This window comes from Trachypithecus francoisi, unplaced genomic scaffold, assembly GCF_009764315.1.
Source record: "Trachypithecus francoisi isolate TF-2019V2 unplaced genomic scaffold, Tfra_2.0 Contig01585, whole genome shotgun sequence".
In the NCBI taxonomy this organism is placed as follows: domain Eukaryota; kingdom Metazoa; phylum Chordata; class Mammalia; order Primates; family Cercopithecidae; genus Trachypithecus; species Trachypithecus francoisi.
In genome coordinates, this window is record NW_022681444.1 from 6,130,328 (window position 1) to 6,156,079 (window position 25,752).

The 25,752-nt window shown below is 51.9% G+C and overlaps 1 protein-coding gene and 1 pseudogene across 27 annotated transcripts in view; both read left to right on the forward strand.

The window, feature by feature from the left end:
* Window positions 1-4,822: 4,822 nt before the first annotated feature.
* LOC117070637 lies at window positions 4,823-8,934 on the forward strand (annotated as a pseudogene).
* Window positions 8,935-18,807: 9,873 nt separating this feature from the next.
* ODF2 (outer dense fiber of sperm tails 2) overlaps window positions 18,808-25,752 on the forward strand; it is a 51,398-nt gene continuing 44,453 nt past the window's right edge. For 2 of the 27 annotated variants that reach the window (XM_033192614.1, XM_033192671.1), the window contains exons 1-4: window positions 19,707-19,900; window positions 23,514-23,604; window positions 24,800-24,916; window positions 25,192-25,317. In XM_033192614.1, coding sequence (XP_033048505.1) covers window positions 19,737-19,900; window positions 23,514-23,604; window positions 24,800-24,916; window positions 25,192-25,317 — 498 coding nt within the window. In that variant the 5' untranslated portion in view covers window positions 19,707-19,736. Of the gene's footprint in view, window positions 18,877-19,655; window positions 19,901-20,049; window positions 20,218-20,823; window positions 21,064-23,513; window positions 23,605-24,762; window positions 24,917-25,191; window positions 25,318-25,752 lie in introns of those variants that run through there. The other 25 variants (XM_033192645.1, XM_033192747.1, XM_033192638.1 and 22 more) reach the window with 25 other exon arrangements.

Sequence of the window (25,752 nt, forward strand, 5' to 3'; positions counted from 1 at the left end):
GTGCAGTGGCATGATCTCAGCTCACTGCAGCCTCCGCCTCTTGGGTTCGAGTGATTCTCCTGCCTCAGCCTTCCTTGTAGCTGGGATTACAGGCATGCGCCACCTCGCCCGGCTAATTTTTGTATTTTTAGTTCATATTTTTAAACTCATGGCTGAGCCTCTGCATCGCAGCTGGCATGGGAGGAGGCTTCCTGATCTATGGTTGAGCAATTAAAGGAGCAGAGACGGGAGGACAGGCGAGGAGTCAGGCCGATCCAGCATCGCCTCTGTGCTGGGTGATCTTGGGTGGATATCATCCCTTCCTGGGCCTTAGTCTACTTTTTGGTCATTGTGGCTGGTTGGGTATAGAGTGGCCTGGCCTGAGTCCGGCCCACAGTGAGTGCTCACCCAGTGGGGCAGATGTGGTCATCCCCGAAGTCATCACCAGCCTCACCTTGCTGGTCAGGGTGGGCCCAGCCAGTCCAAGGGCTGCTGATATCCCCCAGCTCTTCGGATCATCTCTTGTGCACCTGAAATCCTGACTTAGGGGAAGAGAAACCCTCTGGGAGGGGCTGGGGGAGATCCTGGGTTCCCCTCTGGCGCTAACCGGTGTGGCCACCAGAGGGCGCGAAGAGGCAGCGCCTGTACTTGGACAGGATGCTCCCTTCTGGGTTGGGGTCAACACCAGGAAGGGAGCGTGGGTCATAGGGAAGCTCCCCTTGGTGCTGGGGCGACCCGCAGCAGCTGATGGGAACTGCAGGCCTCTCCCCCACCCCCAGAGGGTCGGGCTTCTGCGCCCAGCCACTGTCTGTCATGCCTGCACTCAGACAGCTGGAGGGGTGGGAGGGGAGATGGCTCCTGGCCTTGGCCATGGCTGCCTTGGCCTCTACCCGTGCAGGACTGTGGCACCGATATCTCCAGGCTCCCCGTTCCTGCTCCTCTTTTATGGCGGCCCCCGGACTTGGTTGTGTGAGCACCCTGGTCTTGGCAGAGTCCAAGAGGCACTCCCTGAGGTTGGGGTATCCCTTGGCTCTGTCCTGGGCATGAGGTCCAGTACCTGGCACAGCTGTGAGAAGGACCTTGGGCCGGAGCTGTGGACTCGGTGCTTTATTTGTTCTAAGATGAAAGCCATTCATTCTTGATGGCTATGAATTTGAGCAACTCACTTCTCTCCAGGCTCCAGGTGTCCCCTTCATTCGTTAACCTTTTTTTTTTTTTTTTTTGAGGCGGAGACTCGCTCTGTCGCCCGGACTGGAGTGCAGTGGCCAGATCTCAGCTCACTGCAAGCTCCGCCTCCTGGGTTTACGCCATTCTTCTGCCTCAGCCTCCTGAGTAGCTGGGACTACAGGCGCCCGCCACCTTGCCAGGCTCGTTTTTTTGTATTTTTAGTAGAGATGGGGTTTCATCGTGTTAGCCAGGATGGTCTCGATCTCCTGACCTCGTGATCCGCCCATCTCGGCCTCCCAAAGTGCTGGGATTACAGGCTTGAGCCACCGCGCCCGGCCCATTCGTTAACCTTTATTAAGCACCTCCCATGGGCCACGATCAGGCCCTGGGGATTCCGCAGTGAATGAAACTGACAAAAACTCCTGACCTCATTAAGCTGACATTCTTTTTTTTTTCTTTTTTTGTGACGGAGTCTCATTCTGTCACCTTCTGTCACCACACCCAGCCAAAACTGACATCCTAATGAGGGATGCAGACAAAAACAAGGAAAGATTAGAGGGTTTGAATTGCTATAGAGCAAAATGAGGAGGGGGGAGATACAAAGTAAGATCTAAGAAGTTAACAACTGAACAAAGACACAGGAGTGGGCCAGGCATAGTCGCTCACGCCTGTAATCCTAGCGCTTTGGAAAGCCTAAGCAGATGGATCACTGGAGGCCAGGAGTTTTAGACCAGCCTGGCCAACACAGGGAAATCCTGTCTCTATCAAAAATACAAAAATTAGCCAGGTGTGGTAGCGAGCGCCTGTAATGCCAGCTACTCGGGAGACTGAAGCAGGAGAATTGCTTGAACCCGGGAGGTGGAGGTTGCAGTGAGCGGAGCTTGTGCCACTGTACTCCAGCCTGGGCGACAGTGAGACTCCATCTCAAAAACAAAAGACTTCACTGGGCGGGGTGACTCACACCTGTAAGCCCACCACTTTGGGAGGCCGAGGCAGGTGGATCACGAGGTCAGGAGTTTAGGACCAGCCTGGCCAAGAGGGTAAAACACTGTCTCTATTAAAAATACAAAAATTAGCTGGGCATGGTGGTGGGCGCCTGTAATCCCAGCTACTTGGGAGGCTGAGGCAGGAGTTGCTTGAACGTGGGAGGCGGAGGTTGCAGTGAGCCAAGATCACACCACTGCACTCCAGCCTGGGTGATAGGTGATAGAGCGAGACTCCATCTAAAAAAAAAAAAAAAAAAAGACTTGCAGGAGGGGAGGGGCTGAGCCTTGGGGATAGCAAAAGGAAGAGCTTCCAAGCAGAAGGAACAGCATATGCAAAGGTCCTAAGGGAGGAGCAGGACTGACAGTACAGAGAGAGGAGGAGCCAGTGTCTAGAGTTGATAGAGCCAAGGCTGGGGCCAGAGCAGGGATGGTCATGAAGGCCATTTTGGCTTTTACTCTGAGATGGAGCCCCCAGAGAGATGGAGGCGAAGAAGTAACCATCTAACTTACATTTTTACATGATCACCCTGGCAGAGATGTGGCATGATCTCACATAGTGTTATAAGATCACACCGGCTACTGTGCTGAGAATAAACTGTAGGGAGGTCTATGGAAGAAACAGGGAGACCAGTTAGGAACCCACTGTAATAATTCAAGCATGGCTGGGCACGGTGGCTCACGCGTATAATCCTAGCACATTGGGAGGCCGAGGTGGGTGGATCACCTGAGGTCAGGATTTCGAGACCAGCCTGGCCAACATGGTGAAACCCCATCTCTACTAAAAATACAAAAATTAGTCAGGCGTGGTGGCGGATGCCTATAATCCTAGCTACTCGGGAGACTGAGGCAGGAGAATTGCCTGAACCTGGGAGGCAGAGGCTACAGGGAGCCTAGATCACACCACTGCATTCCAGCCTGGGCAACAAGAGTGAAACTTAGTTTCAAAAAAAAAAAATTAAGTGAGAGTGGTGGTGGGCACCTGTGGTCTCAGCAACTCAGTAGGCTGAGGTAGGAGAATCGCTTGAACCCAGAGGCGGAGGTTGCAGTGAGCTGTGATCATGCAATTGTACTCCAGCCTGAGTGACTGAGTAAGACTGTCTCAAAAAGAAAAAATAAAATTTGAGATCCAAAAGGATATGTCAGGTAAGTAGTTGGATACATAAGTCTGGAATTCAGGGCCCTAGTCTGGGCTGGAGACAGAAGCTTGGAACCCTTCAAGCTGTATACTCCTCCACCAGTTACCCAGGGACCCTGTTAAAAGGCACATTCCTGCCCCCTCCCAATTCTCTGAAGTTTCTGATTTAGTAGGCTATGGGTGAGGCCTGACGTTTTTTACTCTCTCTCTCTCTTTTTTTTTTTTTGGTAGAGACACAGTTCTCACTGTGTTGCCCAGGCTGGTCTCAAACTCCTGAGCTCAAGTGATCTTCCTGCCTCAGCCTCCTAAAGTGCTGTGATTACAGGCATGAGCCTTTTTTATTTTTATGTATTTATTTTTGAGACAGAGTATCACTCTGTCTTACTCTGTTACCCAGGCAGTGATGTACTCACCAGAGTACAGTGGTGCTCTGTACTCTGTACCACAGCTCATTGCAGCCTTGACCTCCTGGGCTCAACTGATCCTCCTGCCTCAGCCTCCCAAGTAGCTGGATCTACAGGCCCTTGCCACCACCCTGGCTAATTTTTAAATTTTTTGTAGAGGTGAGATCTCAGTATATTACCCAGGCTGGTCTTGAATCCTGAGCTCAAACAATCCTCCTGCCTCAGCCTCCTAAAGTTCTGGGATTACAGGTGTGAGCCACCACACCCAGGCTGGTGTTTTGTTCTGTTTTGTTTTGAGACGAGTCTCCCTCTGTCGCTCAGGCTGGAGTGCAGTAGCAAGATCTCAGCTTACTGCAACCTCCACCTCTTGGGTTCAAGTAATTCTCCTGCCTCAGTCTCCCAAGTAGTTGGGATTACAGGTGTGAGACACCACGTCCCCCTAATTTTTGAACTTTTATTGGAGACTGATGTGAGCCACCATGCCTTGCCAAGGTGATGGCTTTTATAGAAATCTGTTCCCTGACTTTTTAAGTAGCAAGTAATACCTTCTCTTGTAAACTCCAATTGTAAGTGCTTCTGGCTCCCTGTCTGCTGAAGTCAGCGGCTATTGGCCCCTTTGCTGAGTGCCCCAAACTGCGGAGTTTCCTGAGCTCCTTTGTCTGCTTTTAAAGTTTTTTTTTTTTTTGAGACGGAGTCTGGCTCTATCGCCCGGGCTGGAGTGCAGTGGCGCGATCTCGGCTCACTGCAAGCTCCGCCTCCCGGGTTTACGCCATTCTCCTGCCTCAGCCTCCCGAGTAGCTGGGACTACAGGCGCCCGCCACCGCGCCCGGCTAGTTTTTTGTATTTTTAGTAGAGACGGGGTTTCACCGTGTTCGCCAGGAGGGTCTCGATCTCCTGACCTCGTGATCCACCCGCCTCGGCCTCCCAAAGTGCTGGGATTACAGGCTTGAGCCACCGCGCCCGGCTTAAAGTTCTTTTGCTTCCTCCTTTGCTGGCATGTTGCCAGGATAAAGAACATGGAATCTGGAGTGGGTCCCACGTGGGCTGTAGTCCTGACATGGCGTGGGGAATGTGTGACCTTGGGCATGTTACTTAGCCTCTCTGAACCTTCATTTCTCCATCTTCAAGTGAGGACAATATTACTTCGTAGAATGCAGGTAAGGCACAGTGAATGGTATTTGATTATCTGGTCTTCTGATTGTCCCAGAGCCATGACTAAGGATGCTTTTTGCTCTAAGGAACCAACTCAAACTGGCTTAAGAAGACCATGTACAGGCTGACATAACACAGAGTGCAAAGCTGTAATCCCAGCACTTTGGGAGACTGAGGTGGATGGATCACTGGAGGTCAGGAGTTTGAGACCAGACTGGCCAACATAGGGAAACCCCATCTCTACTAAAAATACTGAAATTAGCTGGGCGTGGTGGTGGGCACCTGTAATCTCAGCTACTCAGGAGGCTGAGGCAGGAGAATCGCTTGAACCCGAGAGGCAGAGGTTGCAGTGAGCCAAGATTGCGCCACTGCACTCCAGTTTGGATGACAGAGCGAGACTCCATCTCAAAAAAAAGAGTCACTTCTAGGCTGGGCATGGTGGCTCACACCTGTAACCCCAGCACTTCAGGAGGCTGAGGTGGGCGGATCACAAGGTCAGGCGATCGAGACCATCCTGGCTAACACGGTGAAACTCCATCTCTACTAAAAATACAAAAGCAAAATTTAGCTGGGCGTGGTGGCGGGTGCCTGTAGTCCCAGCTACTTGGGAGGTTGAGGGGGAGAATGGTGTGAACTCAGGAGGCGGAGCTTACAGTGAGCTGAGATCGCGCCACTGCACTCCAGCCTGGGCGACAGAGCGAGACTCCATCTCAAAAAAAAAAAAAAAGACTCACTTCTAGATACTTTTGAAGAAAGAACCCCAGCCAGCCTCTCCACATTGGCCCAAATGGAGTCACGTGTCCATTTCTGAACCAAGTGTTGACCATCACTGACAAGGAGGTGAGATTATCAACAGGCCAAGCAGACTCATCCCCAGAACCAGGCTGGGCTCAGCCTCCTTTGCAGCAGTGTGCCATGGACACTCAGTGTGATTTATTGGCAAGTGAGCCAATAAATGTTGATCACCACCCTCTTTGGGGCAGCTGGGCAGGGCCTATGGTGGCCTATGTGGGGCAGGGTTCTATTTTATGTCCATGGTTCCTGTGGAAAGTGAACATGTTGTTCTGATGAGCCGGCTCGGCCAAGGTGGGGGTCCACACCCTGGACATCCACTTAAGCCGTCAGCTGCAGAGGGTGCCACTGCTTGTCTTGGACAGGGGACCCATGGACCTCCTGCTAGAGGAGTTCTGGTCCCGTGTGTGCAAGGTGCAGCTGGCCCAGGAAGGAGGAGGCTGGTGTGCATTTCTCCTGGGGGTAGTTCCCCAGCTCCATCTTCACAAATTTTAATACCTCCCATCCGTTTGCAACTAACCTGTTCTCCTACTGGCATCTGTGACAGCTTTTTTTTTTTTTTTTTTTTTTTTGAGATGGAACCTCACTCAGTTGCCCAGGCTGGGGTGCAGTGGTGCAGTTTCAGCTCACTGCAACCTCTGCCTCCCAGTTCAAGTAATCCTCCCACCTCAGCCTCCCAAGTAGCTGGGAATACAGGCATGTGCCACCACGCCTGGCTAATTTTTTTTTTTTTTTTGGTATTTTTAGTAGAGATGGAGTTTCACCGTGTTGACCAGGCTGGTCTCAAACTTCTGACCTCAAGTGATACACCCACCTTGGCCTCCCACAGTGCTGGGATTACAGGTGTGAGCCACCGTGCCTGGCCTGTCTTTTTTTTTTTTGAGACAGAATCTTGCTTTGTCACCCAGGCTGGAGTGCAGTGGCGCGATTTTGGCTCACTGCAACCTCTGCCTCCTGGGTTCAAGCAATTTTCCTGGCTCAGCCTCTGGAGTAGCTGGAATTACAGGCGTGAGCCACCGTGCCCAGCTGGCCCAAGTCTTTAAATATAATTGCAACTGGGGGTATGGCAGCGGCCAGAGGTCCCGAGTTGGTGGAGGGCCCGAGCCCGGGGAGTCCGTGCTTCTTCCCTCTCTTTCCTACTTTTCTCCCCACTCCCTCCCTCCCCAAGAGTCTTTGGAGGATTGTCCTGTGGATGAAGTTGAAGACGCATTTCAGGGCCTGGGAAAAGAAGATGAGGAAATTGATCAATTCAGTGATAATACATTCGGGTCAGGTGCAATTGATGATCATTGGCAGGAAGCACATGAGTGCCTGGCTGAACTGGAAGAAAAGCAACCAGTGGCAGTTATTGAACAAAAAGGCAATGGAGAGAGGGATGGCCGGGCGCGGTGGCTCAAGCCTGTAATCCCAGCACTTTGGGAGGCCGAGACGGGCGGATCACGAGGTCAGGAGATCGAGACCATCCTGGCTAACCCAGTGAAACCTCGTCTCTACTAAAAAATACAAAAAAACTAGCTGGGCGAGGTGGCGGGCACCTGTAGTCCCAGCTACTGGGGAGGCTGAGGCAGGAGAATGGCGTAAACCCGGGAGGCGGAGCTTGCAGTGAGCCAAGATCCAGTCACTGCACTCCAGCCTGGGTGACAGAGCGAGACTCCGTCTCAAAAAAAAAAAAAAAAAAAAAGAGAGGGATGAAATGGACTTGTTGGGTGACCACGAGGAGAATCTGGTAGAAAGGTTCAGTAAGATGGTGATTGAAAATGAACTAGAAGATCGGCAATCATGAGGAGAGTGCAAACCAGGCCAGTTTTATAATCCCCATCAGGAAGTCTGAATTCCAGTATCTGGGATGAATCTGAAGTTCTGAGGGGAATCCAAAGACTACTGCTCACTCAGGAAGTGCCTACAGTGTCTGTATTAGAATGTGCCTAGGCCGGGCGTGGTGGCTGAAGCCTGTAATCCCAGCACTTTGGGAGGCCGAGACGGGCGGATCACAAGGTCAGGAGATCGACACCATCCTGGCTAACACGGTGAAACCCCGTCTCTACTAAAAAATACAAAAAACTAGCCGGGCGATGTGGCGGGTGCCTGTAGTCTCAGCTACTGGGAAGGCTGAGGCAGGAGAATGGCATAAACCCGGGAGGCGGAGCTTGCAGTGAGCTGAGATCCGGCCACTGCACTCCAGCCTGGGCGACAGAGCGAGACTCCGTCTCAAAAAAAAAAAAAAAAAAGTGCCTTGCCTCAGAGGCCCCCAGGGTCCAGAAGATGTTCAGGACCTTTCTGAATATGCATTACCAAGGCGGTCAACTTCATCTATCATTGGTAGTCCTCCTGTTAGAGCTGTCCCCATAGGCGCCCCACCTAAGCAGATGACTGTACCCAGTCTTGCCCAACACTTTCTGTGTCCCAAGCCTGTCCATGTTCAGCCCCCAGTACCACCGCATTATCCTGCTCCCTATGGTGACAGGACATCTCCAAGCCAGCTCTGCTTGTCCCGCTACAGCCTGGATGTATGTCTCCCAGCCAGTTCGCATGGGTCCCTGGATTTGTTGGTAGTCTGTTTGCCGCCATGAATCCCAAGTTACTACAAGGGCCAGTGGGCAGATGCTTCCCCCAGCACCAGGCTTCTGTGCCTTCTTTAGTGCTCCACTCCTGCTGCTCTACCTCCACAGCAGCACCCTCCTGGCCCAGGACTTCACCTGCAAAACCTAAGATCTCAGGCCCCAATGTTTATACTGGACACAACTCACTTGCATCCACAGCATTGTTGACTCTTGCTTCAGAGATAGCAACAGAATAGAAATCAGCATGGGAATCTCAATGGTGCAAAAGATAGAGGAAGTCAATGGAACACTCATCAAGATAATCTCTATGGCCGGGCTCGGTGGCTCAAGCCTGTAATCCCAGCACTTTGGGAGGCCGAGACGGGTGGATCACGAGGTCAGGAGATCGAGACCATCCTGGCTAACACGGTGAAACCCCGTCTCTACTAAAAAATACAAAAAACTAGCCGGGCGAGGTGGCGGGCGCCTCTAGTCCCAGCTACTCGGGAGGCTGAGGCAGGAGAATGGTGTAAACCCAGGAGGCGGAGCTTGCAGTGAGCCGAGATCCAGCCACGGCACTCCAGCCTGGGTGACAGCACGAGACTCCATCTCAAAAAAAAAAAAAAAGATAATCTCTGAAAGGATCCATATGCCAATCTCATGTTGCAGCGGGAAAAGGATTGGGTCCCTAAAATCCAGATGATGCAATTGCAAACCACTGATCCCTACCTGGATGATTTTTATTACCAGAATTACTTGGAAAAACTGTCAGCTGCTGAAGAAAAATAAGGTGATGGCCCTAAAAAGGAGTGCACCAAGCTCATCACCCCTCAGGTGGCCAAACTTGAGCACGCCTATAATCCAGTGCAATTTGCGGGCACTTTGGGAAAACTGACTGTTTTTAGTGTAAATAATTAGCAAAAAATGATTGATGCTCTTGTGACATCTTGGAGTGAGGATAATGAGACAGAAGAAAAGTTCGAGACAAGAGGAGAAAACCCTTGTCATGGCCGAGCGCAGTGGCTCAAACCTGTAATCCCAGCACTTTGGGAGGCTGAGGCGGGCAGATCATGAGGTCAAGAGATCGAGACCATCCTGGCTAACACGGTGAAACCCCGTCTCTACTAAAAATACAAAAATTAGCCGGGCATGGTGGTGGGCACCTGTAATCCCAGCTACTCGGGAGGCTGAGGCAGGAGAATCGCTTGAACCTGGGAGGTGGAGGTTGCAGTGAGCCAAGATCATGCCACTGCATTCCAGCCTGGTGACAGAGGGAGACTCCGTCTCAAACAAACAAAACCCTGTCATAATTGAGAAAACCTACAGATTACTCCTTGATGTGGAGGACTGTGAAAGTCATTATTGCCTGAAGCTAGAATGGATGAGGGAAAGCACAAAATGTGTAGCATGTATGACAACTTAAGGGGGAAATTGCCTGGACAAGAGAGGCCTAGTGATGACCACTTTGTGCAGATCATGTGTATCCGAAAAGGGAAGAGAATGGTTGCCAGTATTCTTCCTTTCCTCTCCACAGAGCAAGCAACTGACATTCTCCTGATAACAGCCAGGAACCTACCTTTCCTTATAAAGAAGGACGCACAAGGGCCAGGCACCCTGGCTCACTCTTGTAATGCCAGCACTTTGGGAGGCTGAGGCGGGTGGATCACTTGAGATCAGGAGTTCGAGACCAGCCTGGCCAACATAGTGAAACCCCATCTCTACTAAAAGTACAAAAATTAACTAGACATGGTGGTGCATACGTGTAATCCCAGCTACTTGGGAGGCTGAGGCAGGAGAATCGTTTGAACCTGGGAAGCAGAGGTTGCAGTGAGCCAAAATTGCACCAGTGCACTCCAGCCTATGTGACAGGGCGAGACTCCATCTCAAAATAAATAAATGAATAAATAAGTTAAAAATAGCCGAGTGGGCTTGGTGGCTTACGCCTGTAATCCCAGCACCTCAGGAGGCCAAGGTGGGCAGATCACCTGAGGTCAGGAGTTCGAGACCAGCCTGACCAACGTGGAGAAACCCCATCTCTACTAAAAATACAAAATTAGCTGGGCTTGGTGGCGCATGCCTGTAATGCCAGCCACTTGGGAGGCTGAGGCAGGAGAATTGCTTCAACCTGGGAGGTGGTGGTTGTGGTGAGCCGAGATCGCATGCGGCATTGCACTCCAGCCTGGGCAACAAGAGCAAAACTCTGTTTCAAAAAGAAAAAAAAAATTGGATTTTTTGAGACAGTATTCTATCACCCAGGCAGGAGTGCAGTGGCTTGATCACAGCTCACTGTAGCCTCCAACTCCCCAGTCTCAGATGATCTTCCTACCTCAGCCTCCCAAGTAGCTGGGACCACAGGCACACACCGTGACAGCTGGGTTTTTGTTTTTTTTTTTAATTTTTTAATTTTTTTGAGACGGAGTCTTGCTCTGTCGCCCAGGCTGGAGTGCAGTGGCCAGATCTCAGCTCACTGCAAGCTCCGCCTCCCGGGTTTACGCCATTCTCCCGCCTCAGCCTCCCGAGTAGCTGGGACTACAGGTGGCCGCCACCTCGCCCGGCTAGTTTTTTGTTTTTTTTAGTACAGACGGGGTTTCACCGTATTAGCCAGGATGGTCTCGATCTCCTGACCTCGTGATCCGCCCGTCTCGGCCTCCCAAAGTGCTGGGATTACAGGCTTGAGCCACCGCACCCGGTTGACGGCTGGGTTTTTTATTTTTTTGTAGAGACGAAGTCTCATTATGCTGCCTAGACTGGTCTTGAATTCCTGGGCTCAAGTGATCTGCCCTCTTTGGCTCCAAAGTGCTACGATTATAGGTGTGTACCACCACATCCAGCCTGAAATGATTTTTTATTCTCTCTCTTTTTTTTTTTTTTTGAGATAGAGTCTTGCTGTGTCGCCCAGGCTGGAGTGCAGTGATGCCATCTCGGCTCACTGCAACCTTCGCCTCCTGGGTTCAAGCGATTCTCCTGCCTCAGCTTCCCGAATAGCTGGGACTACAGGCACGTGCCACCACGCTCGGCTAATTTTTGTGTTTTTTTAAGTAGAGACAGGGGTTTCACCATGTTGGCCAGGCTGGTCTCGAACTCCTGACCTCAAGTGATCTGCCCTCCTTGAACTCCCAAAGTGCTGGGATTACAGGCCTGAGCCACTGCGCCCAGCCTCTTTTCTTTCTTTCTTTCTTTCTTTTTTTATTTTTCTGAGGCGGAGTCTCTCTGTCGCCCAGGCTGGAGTGCAGTGGCCAGATCTCAGCTCACTGCAAGCTCCGCCTCCGGGGTTTACGCCATTCTTCTGCCTCAGCCTCCGAGTAGCTGGGACTACAGGCGCCCGCCACCTCGCCCGGCTAGTTTTTTGTATTTTTTAGTAGAGACGGGGTTTCACCGGGTTAGCCAGAATGGTCTCGATCTCCTGACCTCGTGATCCGCCCGTCTCGGCCTCCCAAAGTGCTGGGATTACAGGCTTGAGCCACCACGCCCGGCCACCTCTTTTCTTTCTTAAGCTGCGTCCTGGCTATGTTAGTGTTTATTTTATTATAGATTCTTAAACTAAACTTACACATTCTGTTACGGGTTGAATTGCATCCTCCCTGAATTCATGTGTCGAAGATCTTACCCCTAGTACCTCAGAATGTGACCTTACTTTGTTTTGTTTTGTTTTTTTGAGAGAAAGTCTAGCTCTGTTGCCCAGGCTGGAGTGCAGTGGCACGATCTCGGCTCACTGCAACCACCACCTCCAGGTTCAGGCAATTCTCCTGCCTCAGCCTCCTCAAGTAGCTGGGACTACAGGTGCATGCCACCACGCCCAGCTAATTTTTGTATTTTTAGTAGAGACGGGGTTTCGCCGTGTTGGCCAGGCTGGTCTTGAACTCCTTACCTCATGATCTGCCCGCCTCCGCCTCCCGAAAGTGCTGGGATTACAGGTGTGAGCCACTGTGCCCAGCTGCTCATTTGGATATAGGGTCATCATAAATGTAATCCATTAAGATGGGGCCCTACTGAAGTAGAGTGGGTCCCTAATCCAGCATATCTGATGTCCTTACAAAAAGGGGAAATTTGGACACAGGCACACACACAGAGCACCAGATGGAGTTTGGAGTTACGCTCAAGGGAACCACCAGAAGTTAGAACAAGGTTGGGAATACATCCTTCCCTGGCACCTTCAGAAGGAGCATAGCCCTGCAGACACCTTGATCTTGAACTCCAGCCTCCAGAACTGCCATACATTTCCTTTTTTTTTTTTTTCTTTCTGAGACAGAGTCTGGCTCTGTCACCCAGGCTGGAGTACAGTGGTGCCATCTCAGCTCATTGTAACCTCTGCCTCTCAGGTTCTAGCAATTCTCCTATCTACCTTGGGTGAAAAAGCGAGACCCTGTCTCAAACAAAACAAAACAAAACAATACAAAGAAACTAATCTCTTTTTTTTTTTTTTTTTTGAGACAGAGTCTTGCTCTGTTGCCCAGGCTGGAGTGCAGTGGTGCGATTTCCGCTCACTGCAAGCTCTGCTGCCTCCAGAGTTAACGCCATTCTCCTGCCTCAGCCTCCCGAGTAACTGGGACTACAGACGCCCGCCAGCACGCCCGGCTAATTTTTTTGTATTTTCAGTAGAGACGGGGTTTCACCGTGTTCGCCAGAATGGTCTCGATCTCCTGACTTCGTGATCCACCTGCCTTGGCCTCCCAAAGTGCTGGGATTACAGGCGTGAGCCACTGCACCTGGCCAAGAAACTAATCTCTTAAAGAGAATTGAGAGACTTTCAGTTTTCTGTACGCGGGGATAGTTTGTCTAGCAGAGGGCATATTTGTTGCTTGAAAGACTGGCAAAATCCCTCTTGTTGTTTATAACAGTAAACACTGGGTGAGTTCACGCAGTCTCAGAAACTGTTGGTTGGGGATCCAACATGGAAAGACAGCTGTACCTGTGCCATGTTAAATCAGAGAAAAAGGTTGTTGAATAATAAGTGTAACATGAGTTGATTTAAGTGAAAAATATTTTCATTTGCCTTGAAAAGTCAGTAAGGAGGACATTAAAAGTTCTACAGCAGTTAATAGGTCAGTGCAGTGGCTCATTCCTGTAATCCCAGCACTTTGGGAGACTGAAGCGGGAGGATTGCTTGAGCTCAGGAGTTCGTGACCAGCCTGGGCAACATAGCAAGACTCCGTCTCTAATTAATAAATAATAATAAAACAGCGGTTAACATCTGAAAAAAAAAAAAAAAGAAACTGTTGATTGGGTATAAACTGGCCTAACCCTTTTGGCAAGATTTCTTGTCTTTTTTTTTTTTTTGAGTGTCGCTCTTTTGCCCAGGCTGGAGTGCAGTGGCACAATCTTGGCTCACTGCAAGCTTGGCCTCCTGGGTTCACACCATTCTCTTGCTTCAGCCTGCTGAGTAGCTGGGACTACAGGCGCCGCCACCACGCCTGGCTAGTTTTTTTGTATTTTTAGTAGAGACGGGGTTTCACCATGTTAGCCAGGATGGTCTCAATCTCCTGACTTCATGATCTACCCGCCTCAGCCTCCCAAAGTGCTGGGATTACAAGCATGAGCCACTGCGCCTGGCTTCAAGTTTTGTGTTTTTTATAGAGACACCACGTTTCCAGGTTGGTCTTGAACTCCTGGGCTCAAGCCTGCCTCATCTCCTAAAGTGCTAGGATCACAGGCATGAGCCACACTGTACCCGGCCCCCCAAAAGAAGTCTTTAAAGTTTGATCCTTCATTGAATTTTTTTTTTTTTTTTGAGACGAAGTCTTGCTCTGTTGCCCAGGCTGGAGTGCAGTGGCTGGATCTCAGCTCACTGCAAGCTCCGCCTCCTGGGTTTACGCCATTCTCCCACCTCAGCCTCCCCAGTAGCTGGGACTACAGGTGCCTGCCACCTCGCCCGGCTAGTTTTTTTTTTTTTTTTTTGTATTTTTTTTAGTAGAGATGGGGTTTCACCATGTTCGCCAGGACGGTCTCGAGCTCCTGACCTCGTGATCCGCCCGTCTCAGCCTCCCAAAGTGCTGGGATTACAGACTTCAGCCACTGTGCCCGGCCGGAACTTTTAAAGTGAAACTCTCAAAGCATCTATTTTGGCTAGGTTCTGTGGGACATGAGGAAGTGGCCCTTGCCTGAAGAGAGCACCCAGTAGGAGGTGGCACAAGATTTCCACACACACACGAGTGCCCACAGCAGGGATACTGGGACCCATACCCAGGAGGGAGCCATCAATGCATCCTGAGAAGCGGAAGCCACAGCAGGCCTCAGGGAGGAGGCAGCATCTGAATTTGGCCTGGAGGGTTCCCACAGTTGCAGGGACTGGAGATCCTGGCCCAGGCCCAGCCCCTGTGCTCCTGAAGTGGACACTCTAGAGATGAGTGGAGGATCAACCCTGTTTCTGGTTTGGGGTGGTTTGTGTGTCTGGGGCAAGGGAATTTCTCAGGTTGCCCTTATTTTCTGAAACGCACATACTCCTGGATGTTTCTGTGTAAACCATCTGCTCCATTTTGGCCAAAGCAGGAGTTCCTCTCAACTCTCCATGGGGACCGGGGAGGTGGGGGATGCAGATATCAGACAGACTCATAGCCTCAGAGGTTCAGGGTGGCCTGTGGGTCTGGTGAATTCTTCTGTGGTTCTCCAAGTGTGATCCTTGGCCAGTAGCACCAGCATCACCTGGACATCTATTAGAAATGCAAATTTTCGGCCGAGCACAGTGGCTCACTCTTGTAATTCCCGGACTTCGGGAGGCTGAGGCGGGTGGATCACCTGAGGTCAGGAGTTTGAAACCAGCCTGGCCAATATGATGAAACCCCGTCTCTACTAAAAATACAAAAAATTAGCCAGGCGTGGTGGCAGGCGCCTGTAATCCCAGCTACTCAGGAGGCTGAGGCAGGAGAATCGCTTGAACCCAGGGGTGCAGAGGTTGCAGTGAGCTGAGATCATGCCACTGCACTCCAGCCTGGCCACAAGAGCAAAACTCTGTCTCAGAAATAACAGCAACAGCAGCAACAAAAAGAAATGCAAATTTTCTGGCCCCATCTTAAACCTATTGAATCAGATACTTTTAGAGAATTGGTTCCTATAATCTGTGTTTTAACAAGCCTGTGACTCTGGTTTGAGAACCACTGATAGTGATATTTACTCCAGGTGACCCAGGGAAGCGGGGCCCAGCCTGGGCTCCCCCGACCCCTGTCCACCTTTCCTGACTGCTCCGTGCTCACCTCCAAGAGGCTGAAGCTGTTCCTGACTGATGGCTCACGGGAGGATTGGGAGCTGGGATGCTGTTTGGCTAACATCCTCTCCTGCAGGGAGGGGATGAGGTCTGCAAGGGGTACCCAGGGCCTTCTCTGGAATGCTACCTCCCTCCCACTTCATGTACTAGGTGGCATATTAGTATTATTAATCCATACATTCATTCAACAACTTTTTTTTGTTGATTGTCTACCGTATACAGGTTGGTTTGGCTATTGGAGATACAGAAATGACTGTGATATCACCCTAGTCCACAAGGAATCCACGGTCCAGTGGGGACATTAGGGTGGCCACCAGGCAGTGATAGAGCAATCTCATAAAAGTTTTTATTACAACCAGGTGCAGTGGCTTGTGCTTGTAATCCTAGCTACTTGGGAGACTGATGCACCTCCTCGGGAGGTGGGAGAATCACTTGACACCAGGAGTTTGAGACCAGCCTGGGAAACACAGTGAGACTCTCTCAAAAAAAAAAAAAAAAAATTAGCCGGGCGTGGTGACCTGCACCAGCAGTGTTATCTACTCAAGAGGCTGAGGAGGGAGGATCGTTCGAGCTCAGGAGCTTGAGGCTGCCGTAAGCTGTAATCATGCCACTGTACTCTAGTCTGGGTATGTTTTATATATATATGTGTGTGTGTCTATATGTATAAAAATGTATATGTATAAAAATATGTGTGTATTTATGTCTATTTATTGATGTTTATTTTTTGAGATAGAGTCTCACTGTTTCACCCAGGCTTGAGTACAGTGGCACAATCATGGCTCACGGTAGTCTCGAACTCCCAGGCTCAAGCGACCCTCCCACCTCAGCCTCCCGAATAGCTGGAACTACAGGCATGTGCCACCGTGCCCAGCTAATTTTTAAAAATGTTTTGTAGAGATGGTGTCTCCCTATGTTGCTCAGGCTGATTTCTTTTTTTTTTTTTTTTTTTGAGAGCGGAGTCTCGCTGTGTCGCCCAGGCTGGAGTGCAGTGGCGCGATCTCGGCTCACTGCAAGCTCCGCCTCCCGGGTTCCCGTCATTCTCCCGCCTCAGCCTCCGAGCAGCTGGGACTACAGGCGCCCGCCACCGCGCCCGGCTAGTTTTTTGTATTTTTAGTAGAGATGGGGTTTCACCGTGTTAGCCAGGAGGGTCTCGATCTCCTGACCTCGTGATCCATCCGCCTCGGCCTCCCAAAGTGCTGGGATTACAGGCTTGAGCCACCGCGCCCGGCCGCTCAGGCTGATTTCAAACTCCAGGTTTCAAGCAATCCTCCCACCTCAGCCTCCAAAAGTGCTGAGATTACAGGCGTGAGCCACCATGCCTGACAATTTTTTTTTTTTTTTTTTTTTGAGACGGAGTCTCACTCTGTGGTCCAGGCTGGAGTGTAGTGGCGGGATTCCTGCTCACGGCAACCTCTGCCTTCTGGGTTTGAGCAATTCTCCTGTCTCAGCCTCCTGAGTAGCTGGGATTACAGGTGCCTGCTACCACGCCTGGCTAATTTTTTTGTATTTTTAGTAGAGACGGGGTTTCGCCCATTAGCCAGGCTGGTCTGGAACTCCTGACCTCAAGTCATCTGCCCGCCTCAGCCTCCCAAAGTGCTGGGATTACAGATGTGAGACACTGTGCACAGCCCCCCACCCTTTTTTTTTTTTTTTTTAAGTGATGGGGCCTCCCCATGTTACTCAGGCTGGTCTCAAACTCCTGAACTCAGGTAATCCTCCGACCTCAGTCTCACAAAGTGCTGGGATTACAGGCATGAGCTACCATGCCTGCCACCCCCCTCCCCGGCAAATTTTGTTTACAGTTAATATTGCAAAGGCCTCCTCTCTCTACATGCTTTCTTGTCTTTCCGATCCATGCTCCGCATTTTTGGAGATGGAGTCTCACTCTATCCTCCAGGGTGGAGTGCAGTGTTGCAATCTTGGCTCACTGCAACCTCTGCCTTCCAGGTTCATGCAATTCACATGCCTCAGCCTCCCAAGTAGCTGGGATTACAGGCATGCACCACCACGCCTGGATAATTTTTGTATTTTTAGTAGAGATGAGGTTTCCACATGTCAGCCAGGCTGGTCTGGAACTCCTGACCTCAGGTGATCTGGTGATCTGCCCGCTTCGGCCTCCCAAAGTGCCAAAGTGCTGGCATTACAGGTGTGAGCCACTCTGCGCTCGGCCACTTTTTTTTTTTTGAGACGGAGTTGTGCTCTGTTGCCCAGGTTGGAGTGCAGTGGTGCGATCTTGGCTCACTGTAACCTCTAAATCCTGGGTTTAAGTGATTCTCCTGCCTCAGCCTCCTGAGTGGCTGGGACTATAGGCGCCGGCTGCCACGCCCGGCTAATTTTTGTATTTTTAGTAGATACGAGGTTTCACCGTGTTGGCCAGGCTGGTCTCGAATTCCTGACCTCAAGTGATCCACCTGCCTCAGCCTCCCAAAGTGCTGGGATTACAGGTGTGAGCCACAGCACCCGACCTAGAGTGAAATACTGAAAACCCTCTCATGGCTTTCCAGGCTTCTGAGGGATGAAGTCCAACACCTTAGGCTGGACTACCAGATGCTGCATAGTCTGGTCCTGCTTTGGCAGGATTTCTCTCATCATTGGCTCTGTAACACTTCAAGGGACTGCAGTAATGATGCATCATAGAATATGCTGTGTTCTCTTGTACCTGCATGTGGTAACTGTGTACCTATTGCCCTCTGCTTAGAATTCCCTTTGCTGCTTGCTTGGCGAACTTCCACTCATCTCTCATGGCTCAGTTCCAATGCCATCACCTCTGGGAACCATCTCCTGCCTGCCAGGAGGACTGGGTCCTCCTTTTCCTGTCCTCTTTTCCTTGAACCTGTATTTCTTTTTTTGAGACAGAGTCTCGCTCTGTCACCCAGGCTGAAGTGCAGTGGTGATTTTGGCTCACTGCAACCTCTGCCTTCCAGGTTCAAGCAGTTCTCCCTGCCTTCGCCTCTCTAGTAGCTGGGATTACAGGCACACACCACCATGCCCGGTTAATTTTTATATTTTTAGTAGAGATGGGGTTTCACTATGTTGGGCAGTCTGGTCTTGAACTTCTGACCTTACGTGATCCGCTTGCCTCAGCCTCCCAAAGTGCTGGAATTACAGGCGTGAGCCACCGCAGAGTCTTAAAAGGTTGGGTTACAATGAGGATTAGGAAATCTGTCAGTTATTCGAGAGAGAGACAATGAATGGACCAAAGGATCGGGGAGCTCCCTGACATTACAGAACAAATTCAGTATGCAGAATACTGTGAAAGCGAGGCGGAAAAGCAGGTTTTGTTTGCGAGTTTGACTTTAGGATTGCAGGTGAAAAACTTGTGTGACCCTGGAGGTGTGTGGCTAAGGTGCTGCGGGGTCACTGGAGAAAGGTCAAGGGACTGTGGCCCAGGTGGCTCGGAGGTTGTTCAGGTCTCCCAGATTCCAGGGCGGCATTATGAGCCACGTGACAGACCTCCCCTGACTGGCTGACAGCGAAGCATAATTGAGAAGATGGCGGACCAGCAAGGACCTCATCAGAATAGGTCTGTACACAGAGCGGCATAGAGTGCAGGAGGGTAGTAGGCCGGGCGGGTGCGGTGGCTCACGCCTGTAATCCCAGCACTTTGGAAAGCCGAGGCGGGCGGATCATGAGGTCAGGAGATCGAGACCATCCCGCCTAACACGGTGAAACCCCGTCTCTACTAAAAATACAAAAAAAAAAAAAAAAAAGCCGGGCGTGGTGGCGGGCGCCTGTAGTCCCAGCAACTCGGAAGCCTGAGGCAGGAGAATGGCGTGAACCCGGGAGGCGGAGGTTGCAGTGAGCCGAGATCGCGCCACTGCACTCCAGCCTGGGCGACAGAGAGAGACTCTGTCTCAAAAAAAAAAAAAAAAAAAGAGTGCAGGAGGGTAGTGAAGCCCAAGGGGAATGCCGACCCTTTTTCCTGTTGGGGCCAAGACAGAGGCGATGTAGGCAGGGGAGAGAGGCCGGGGAATGCGCAGAAGCCGATTCCATCTCTGCACTAACAGTGGACTAGGGGCAGAGTTGGATTTTCGGAGGCAGTGTGCAGCTCCCAATAACGTGTTCCGTGGGTCCTCTGTGAGCCTAGGGTCCTCTGTGAGCCTAGGTGAGTACCAAGGGGAGCGCGTCGGAACCGTACGCTCCTTTGAGTGAGGGGAATCCGGGAGGACCCAAAGCAGGGGAAACAGGGCCGAGCGGGAAAGCCCTTGAACAGGGGGCGAGACCAGGCCAGGCCCGCTGGACGCGTCGCACGTCTCCTTGGTGACGGGACGCTTGGCCCGGAAGTGGGCGGTGCTTCTGGCGGGGCGGGGCATCTCTGTGACGCTAGGGGCTGCGCCTAGATGGCGAAACCCAAGCGGCTCCCGGGGGGGTTTGAACTGGCCAATGGGCGAGCTGCCGACCGGGTGTCGGAAAAGGAGGCGGAAGCCGGGAGGAGCGGCCGCCAGAGCCAGACTGCATCCGCCGCGGCGTCTCCATGGCACGACCCTGGCCTCCGACTTCAACGACTTCATAAGGCGGCGTTTCTGGGCTCAGCCGTGTCGCTCCTGGTGAGAGGCCGCCGGCAGGCGGGATCCAGCGCGCTCCGGGGCACCGCGGGCGAGACCGTCGCCTTCGTACCCCCGGCGCGGTCGGCCCCGCGGGGCCGTCGGGTCCTGCGTTCCCCGCCGCGTCGCGCTCGTCCCCCTCCTGTCAGAACCTGGGCCCCCGCCACGCCCACCGGCACGGGGCCTCTCCTCCTCCCGCTAACGGGCGGCCGGCCGCCTCCTTCCTCTCCTGGCTACCGCGGGGCTCTGCCCCTCTTCTGCCGCCCGCGGGCAGGGCTTCGCCTTTCTATGGGCAGAAACCGGTACCCTTCTGCCTGCTGGTGGGTGGCCGTCCCTTCTCTCCGCCGACAGAGGCTGTCCCTCGCTCTGCTGCCCGCCGGCGGCCTCGCCCCGACCGCCTCGTCCTCTCCGCGGGCCTCCACACGGCAGTCACTTGCCCACCCTCCGCAGGCAGCGCTGTTCCCCGGGCACCCTCTCCGGGTCACCAGGGCCCTCGCCCGCGGGGTTCCCCGCCGCCCCCTCCCAGCCCGGTGTCTAACCTGCTTAGAACTCGGTTGTTCGGTTTTCCCTCGCGGCGGGGCCCCCGGCCCCGCGCCTCCCTCTTTCAAACACTATTGGTCCTCTCGGGCACCTGTTCTTCCGGGAACGCCCCTTCTCCTAGGAGACAGTTGCCGACCCCGCCCAGCATCCCCGCTGCTCCCTGCGCGGTTCCGGCCCTCTGGGGCCCACTTGGGGCGGAGCAGTTCTCACCTGCCCTCTCCGCACGTCCGCCGGCGCCTCAGGTTTCCCCCAGTAGCCACCGGCCGTCTTCCGCGTGGGGCCTGGGCGCGGTGGTACTTTCCCTCGCCGTTCTGCCCCGTCCCCTCCTCTTCCTCCCCTCTGCCCCCAGGTCGCTCAGCCTCTCCTATCTCCCCCTACTTTGGCAGGACAGTTGCTGTGCGACTTGGACAGTAGAGGAGCGCCTCCCAAGTTTTCATCCAACTGCCAACCCCAAAGCTTCCACCCTTCTCCCCTCAGAGAGGACGTTTGATGCCAGGCCCCTTGAGAGGCTCATTGACAAGCCCGCCCCTCTGGGTCCCCCTGAGCAGAGCCTGCTGACCCAATTGCCCACCTTTGCGGCTTTGATGCCTAGCCATGTCTGCCTCATCCTCAGGCGGCTCCCCCAGGTACTGCCGATGTGGGAGGCGCCTGCGCCGGAGGGCAGGGAAAGGTGGCCAGGGGTCCCCAGGGCAGGCTCGCCTGAGGCTTCCAGCTTCCTCATTGTGTTTGCTGAAAGTCTGGACCAAAACATTTAAAAATCATTTTTAAAGGGAAGGGGGAACGAAATGTTTACACAATCCCAGCTCTACCTCCCTCGCTCCTTCCCTCCCCAAATGTCACAGCTTCCTGGAAGCAAACAGGGTCACTCTTGTTGTCTTAATAGAGTACTAGGTTCAGAGCCTTTTTGAAGGGAGTCGAGGTGTAAATAAATAACATGTAGGAGGTGGATGTGGCAGTTAGCAAGATGATGGAATCCAGGTGGTTTGACAAGAAACCCACTGAGAGATTTCCCAAAACTATTGGCTTTACGTGAACAGTGTTCTGAATGATTAGGGAAAAAAGCCTGTCTTCTCAGTTTTGGTATTCCTTGGCTAAAGGATCAGTAGAGCGCGCGCTCTCTCTCTCTCTCTCTCTATACACACACATAGTCCCTTCTTTTTTTTTTTTTTTTTTTTTTGAGACGGTGTCTCGCTCTGTCTCCCAGGCTGGAGTGCAGTGCCCGGATCTCAGTTCACTGCAAGCTCCGCCTCCCGGATTTACGCCATTCTCAGGCCTCAGCATCCCGAGTAGCTGGGACTACAGGCGCCCGCCACCTCGCCCAGCTAGTTTTTTTGTATTTTTTAGTAGAGACGGGGTTTCACCGTGTTAACTAGGATGGTCTTGATCCTCCTGACCTCGTGATCCGCCCGTCTCGGCCTCCCAAAGTGCTGGGATTGCAGGCTTGAGCCACCGCGCCTGGCCATTCCCTCTTTTTAAAATCAGGATGTAATACACATACAGCAAAACGCATACCACAGTGCTCAAGTATTTTTTCATTGCATTTTGATATTGCATTATTTTCCCCAAGTATTTGTAGAGAGGGCAGGATGATAATTTGGGACCGCCCCGTCTCTGCCCCACCCTCCCTGCCTCCCCCTGGTTGCTCAGCCTCTCTGATCTCTCCCCACTTTGGGGGCCAGTTGCGGTGGCTCATGTCTGTGCAATCCTAGCACTTTGAGAGGCCGAGGTGGGTGGATCACCTGAGGTCAGGAGTTTGAGACCAGCCTGACCAACATGGTGAAACCCCGTCTCTACTAGAAATATAAAAAATTAGCTGGGCATGGTGGCACACCCCTGTAATCCCAGCTACTCAGGAGGCTGGGGCAGGAAAATTGGAGAATTGCTTGAACCTGGGAGGCGGAGCTTGCAGTGAGCAAAGATTGGGCCACCGCACTCCATCCTGGCGACAGAGCAAGACTCTATCTCAAAAAAAAAAAAAAAAAAAAAAAAAAGGGCAGTGAGATGGATCAGATGGTAATTCCAAGTCCCTTCCCATCCTGGAGTTCTTGGATGTACCGCTGAAAGATTTTGGAGCAAATTAAACTTTTAAACTTTTGCTCTCTATTTTTTTTTTTTTTCTGTCTTTGCAGATCTGGTGATGGGGCTGTACAGTATATGTGTAAGCAATGTGAATTACACATGGCATTACAAAAAAAATCCCTGCTGCTTAGGAGCTTAAAGGATAGGAAGTAGAATCTTTTGGGAAACAGATACTTTTTTATTCTCTTAGGGGAATATTTGAGCCTTAATTTGATGAGTGTGCGTTACAGTGACTTCTCGTGCCTGAGCCTAATGCTTTTTGAAAAAAATTCTTTTTCTTTTTTGTTGTTGTTTTGAAACAGGATCTCCCTCTGCCACCTAGTCTGGAGTGCAGTGGCGCGGTCATGGCTCAGTGCAGCTTCCACCTCCCAGGCTTAAGTGATTTTCCCACCTCAGCCTCCCAAATAGCTGGGACTACAGATACACGCCACCAAGCCCAGCTAATTTTTGTATGTTTTGTAGAGATGGGGTCTTGCCATGTTGCCCAGGCTGGTCTCAAACTCCTGGGCTCAAGCAATCTGCCCGCCTTGGCCTCCAAAAGTGTTGGAATTACAGGCATGAGCCATGGTTTGTGGTCACTAATGCTCTATTTTTGTCATTCACTCACTCCACCTTTCTCCAGGGCCGCCTCTGCTCCAGGCACTGTCCTGGGTGCTTCTACCCTCAACCAAACCAGCACCTTGGCTGTGTTCATGTGCTGCTTGCTTTTTGTCATCTGACAGGCTGTCCGCCTGGCTTTTCAGTAAGGGTCATAATACATGTGATGTGACGATATGTTACAAGTCCAGCCTGCAAATGCCCGTCACCCTATTTCTGTCCCACTGCTGGGCTCCCACGCACATCTGGTGCTCATCTCAGGGGAGTCAAGGAATTCCACGCTGGTTTTCCTAGCCTTGAACATGTTGGCTACCATAGTCAGTGTGTAATTTCATGAGATCTAAAACATAAGAGAGCCCTAGTTTTCTGCTTACAATCTGGTTCTTGTGCCTGGGTGCAGGTTTCCATCGTGTGGGAAGAACGGAGTAACGAGTCTCACGCAGAAAAAGGTCTTGAGAGCACCTTGTGGCGCACCCAGTGTAACTGTAACGGTAGGTGATGCACTCATGTAGCAGCCCTCTTTGGTCACCGTGCTAAAAATGCTTCTGCACACCATTTCCAGGAGATGCCTTACCCTGCTGGGCACCATCGCTGCCCAGTTACTCTGCTAGGTGCTGTTATGCATAGCCTGCTGATTTTTAATTATGATCATTTTTGTCTGCGGTAAGGCTGCCGGGTGTGAGGAAGTTGTCTTAGACGTATTCTTCCAGCCAAATCCTAAAATCTTGAGAGTTTTAAAATAAAGGAAAAGAGAAGAGAAAAAAAAAGTTTAAAGAATGGGTGGGCCGGGCGCGGTGGCTCAAGCCTGTAATCCCAGCACTTTGGGAGGCCGAGACGGGCGGATCACGAGGTCGGGAGTTTGAGACTATCCTGGCTAACACGGTGAAACCCCGTCTCTACTAAAAAATACAAAAAGCTAGCCGGGCGAGGTGGCTGGCGCCTGTAGTCCCAGCTACTCGGGAGGCTGAGGCAGGAGAATGGCGTAAACCCGGGAGGCGGAGCTTGCAGTGAGCTGAGATCTGGTCACTGCACTCCAGCCTGGGCGGCAGAGCGAGACTCTGTCTCAAAAAAAAAAAAAAAAAAAGAATGGGTGGAAGGATAAGAGCTGGTGGTGGTTGAGGGGTTTGTAGCTGCGGTTCTGCCTTGCTCATGTTTTCTTTAGAATCTAGACAACTTTCTCATCCTTAGGATTTTCTCCAGCTTTCTGTTTTCATGGTCTTTGATCTGCCTGCTGTCTGATTTATTCTGCACCCTGAGCACTTTGTGTGTTTCCCATGCCAATCTGCATGCCCGCTTGAGATCACTGTGTAGAAGGATCCGCCTGCTTTCCGCTGTGCTTCACTAAATCCAAGGAGGAGCCATGCATTCCAGCAGGTTTAGAGGAGATCCAGCCCTGAGGACCCTGGGGCCTGTGTCTGGGATCTATTCTAGAACGGGTGGGTCTTGCAGACCCTCTCTTGAGTGGACCAGAATCTCCCTGGTGGTCTTCTGCTGGGATCTCTGCAGGAACCTGCTGAATGATACTCCCGCCTTGCTGCCTGCCTGCATGCCAGTAGTTGGTAGCTGTCCTGCTCGCTTGCTGGCTAGGCTTTTCGGTGGCCCCCAGAGGCTGTGAGCTCCGTTTTTATGCCCAGTTTACTCATCCACAGATCAACCATTTTTGTGTTGTCCTCCCCCACCTGCCAGAAGCCAACCATGAAGGACCGCTCTTCAACTCCCCCCTTACATGTTCACGTGGATGAGAACACCCCTGTCCACGTCCACATAAAAAAACTCCCGAAACCATCAGCGACCAGCAGCCAGGTAGGAGCATGCCAGTGGGGTGAGGTAGCAGCTGTGGATCTGGGTGATCCTGCTAAGCCCAGCCTCCTCGCACTCTGACTCCAAAGGTTTGGGAGACAAACACACTCTTTCGGAGGCCGGTTTCCTGGTTAGAAGGTAGGCAGGCCTGTCATCCAGGAGCAGCAGCAGTAACATTAGTCAGAAGAGGAACTCTGCCAGTTGGAGAGGGATGTCACTAGCATGGCACCATGGCCAGCTGGGTGTGGAAGTGACCCTGGATTTGTCCCTTTCCACAGAAATCTCACAAGCGAGGAATGAAAGGGGACACTGTGAATGTGCGGCGGAGTGTCCGGGTGAAAACCAAGGTACCTTGGATGCCCCCTGGAAAATCATCTGCCCGGCCCGTGGGATGCAAGTGGGAGGTAGGCTCACCCTTGCCCAGGCTTTTCTTCTCGGACTGCTCAGATCCTAGCAGGCCTCAGCCTCGGTATGATTCAGGGTCAGCTGTAGCTACTGGAATGTCCTAGCAGACCCCATTTACTGAGGGCCTTGCTAAACCCTGAAACTGTGTGAATAATCTTCTTGAGTTCTTATGACACTGCTGTGTGGGAAGTCCTGCTGTCCCAGTGCAGAGATGAGGAACCAGGCCTCAGAGAGAAGTGATTTTCCCAGAGTCACAGAGAAGGTAGCAGAGCTGGAGTTAAGATTCTTTCTAGAGGCAGTACTCTTAGCCTCTCTGCTTTGCTTGTGAGGAGCCACATCACATGTCTTGTCTTGTCTCTTTTCTTTTCTCTTTTCTTTTCTTTTCTTTTCAGACAGAGCCTTGCTCTGTTGCTGAGGCTGGAGTGCAGTGGCAA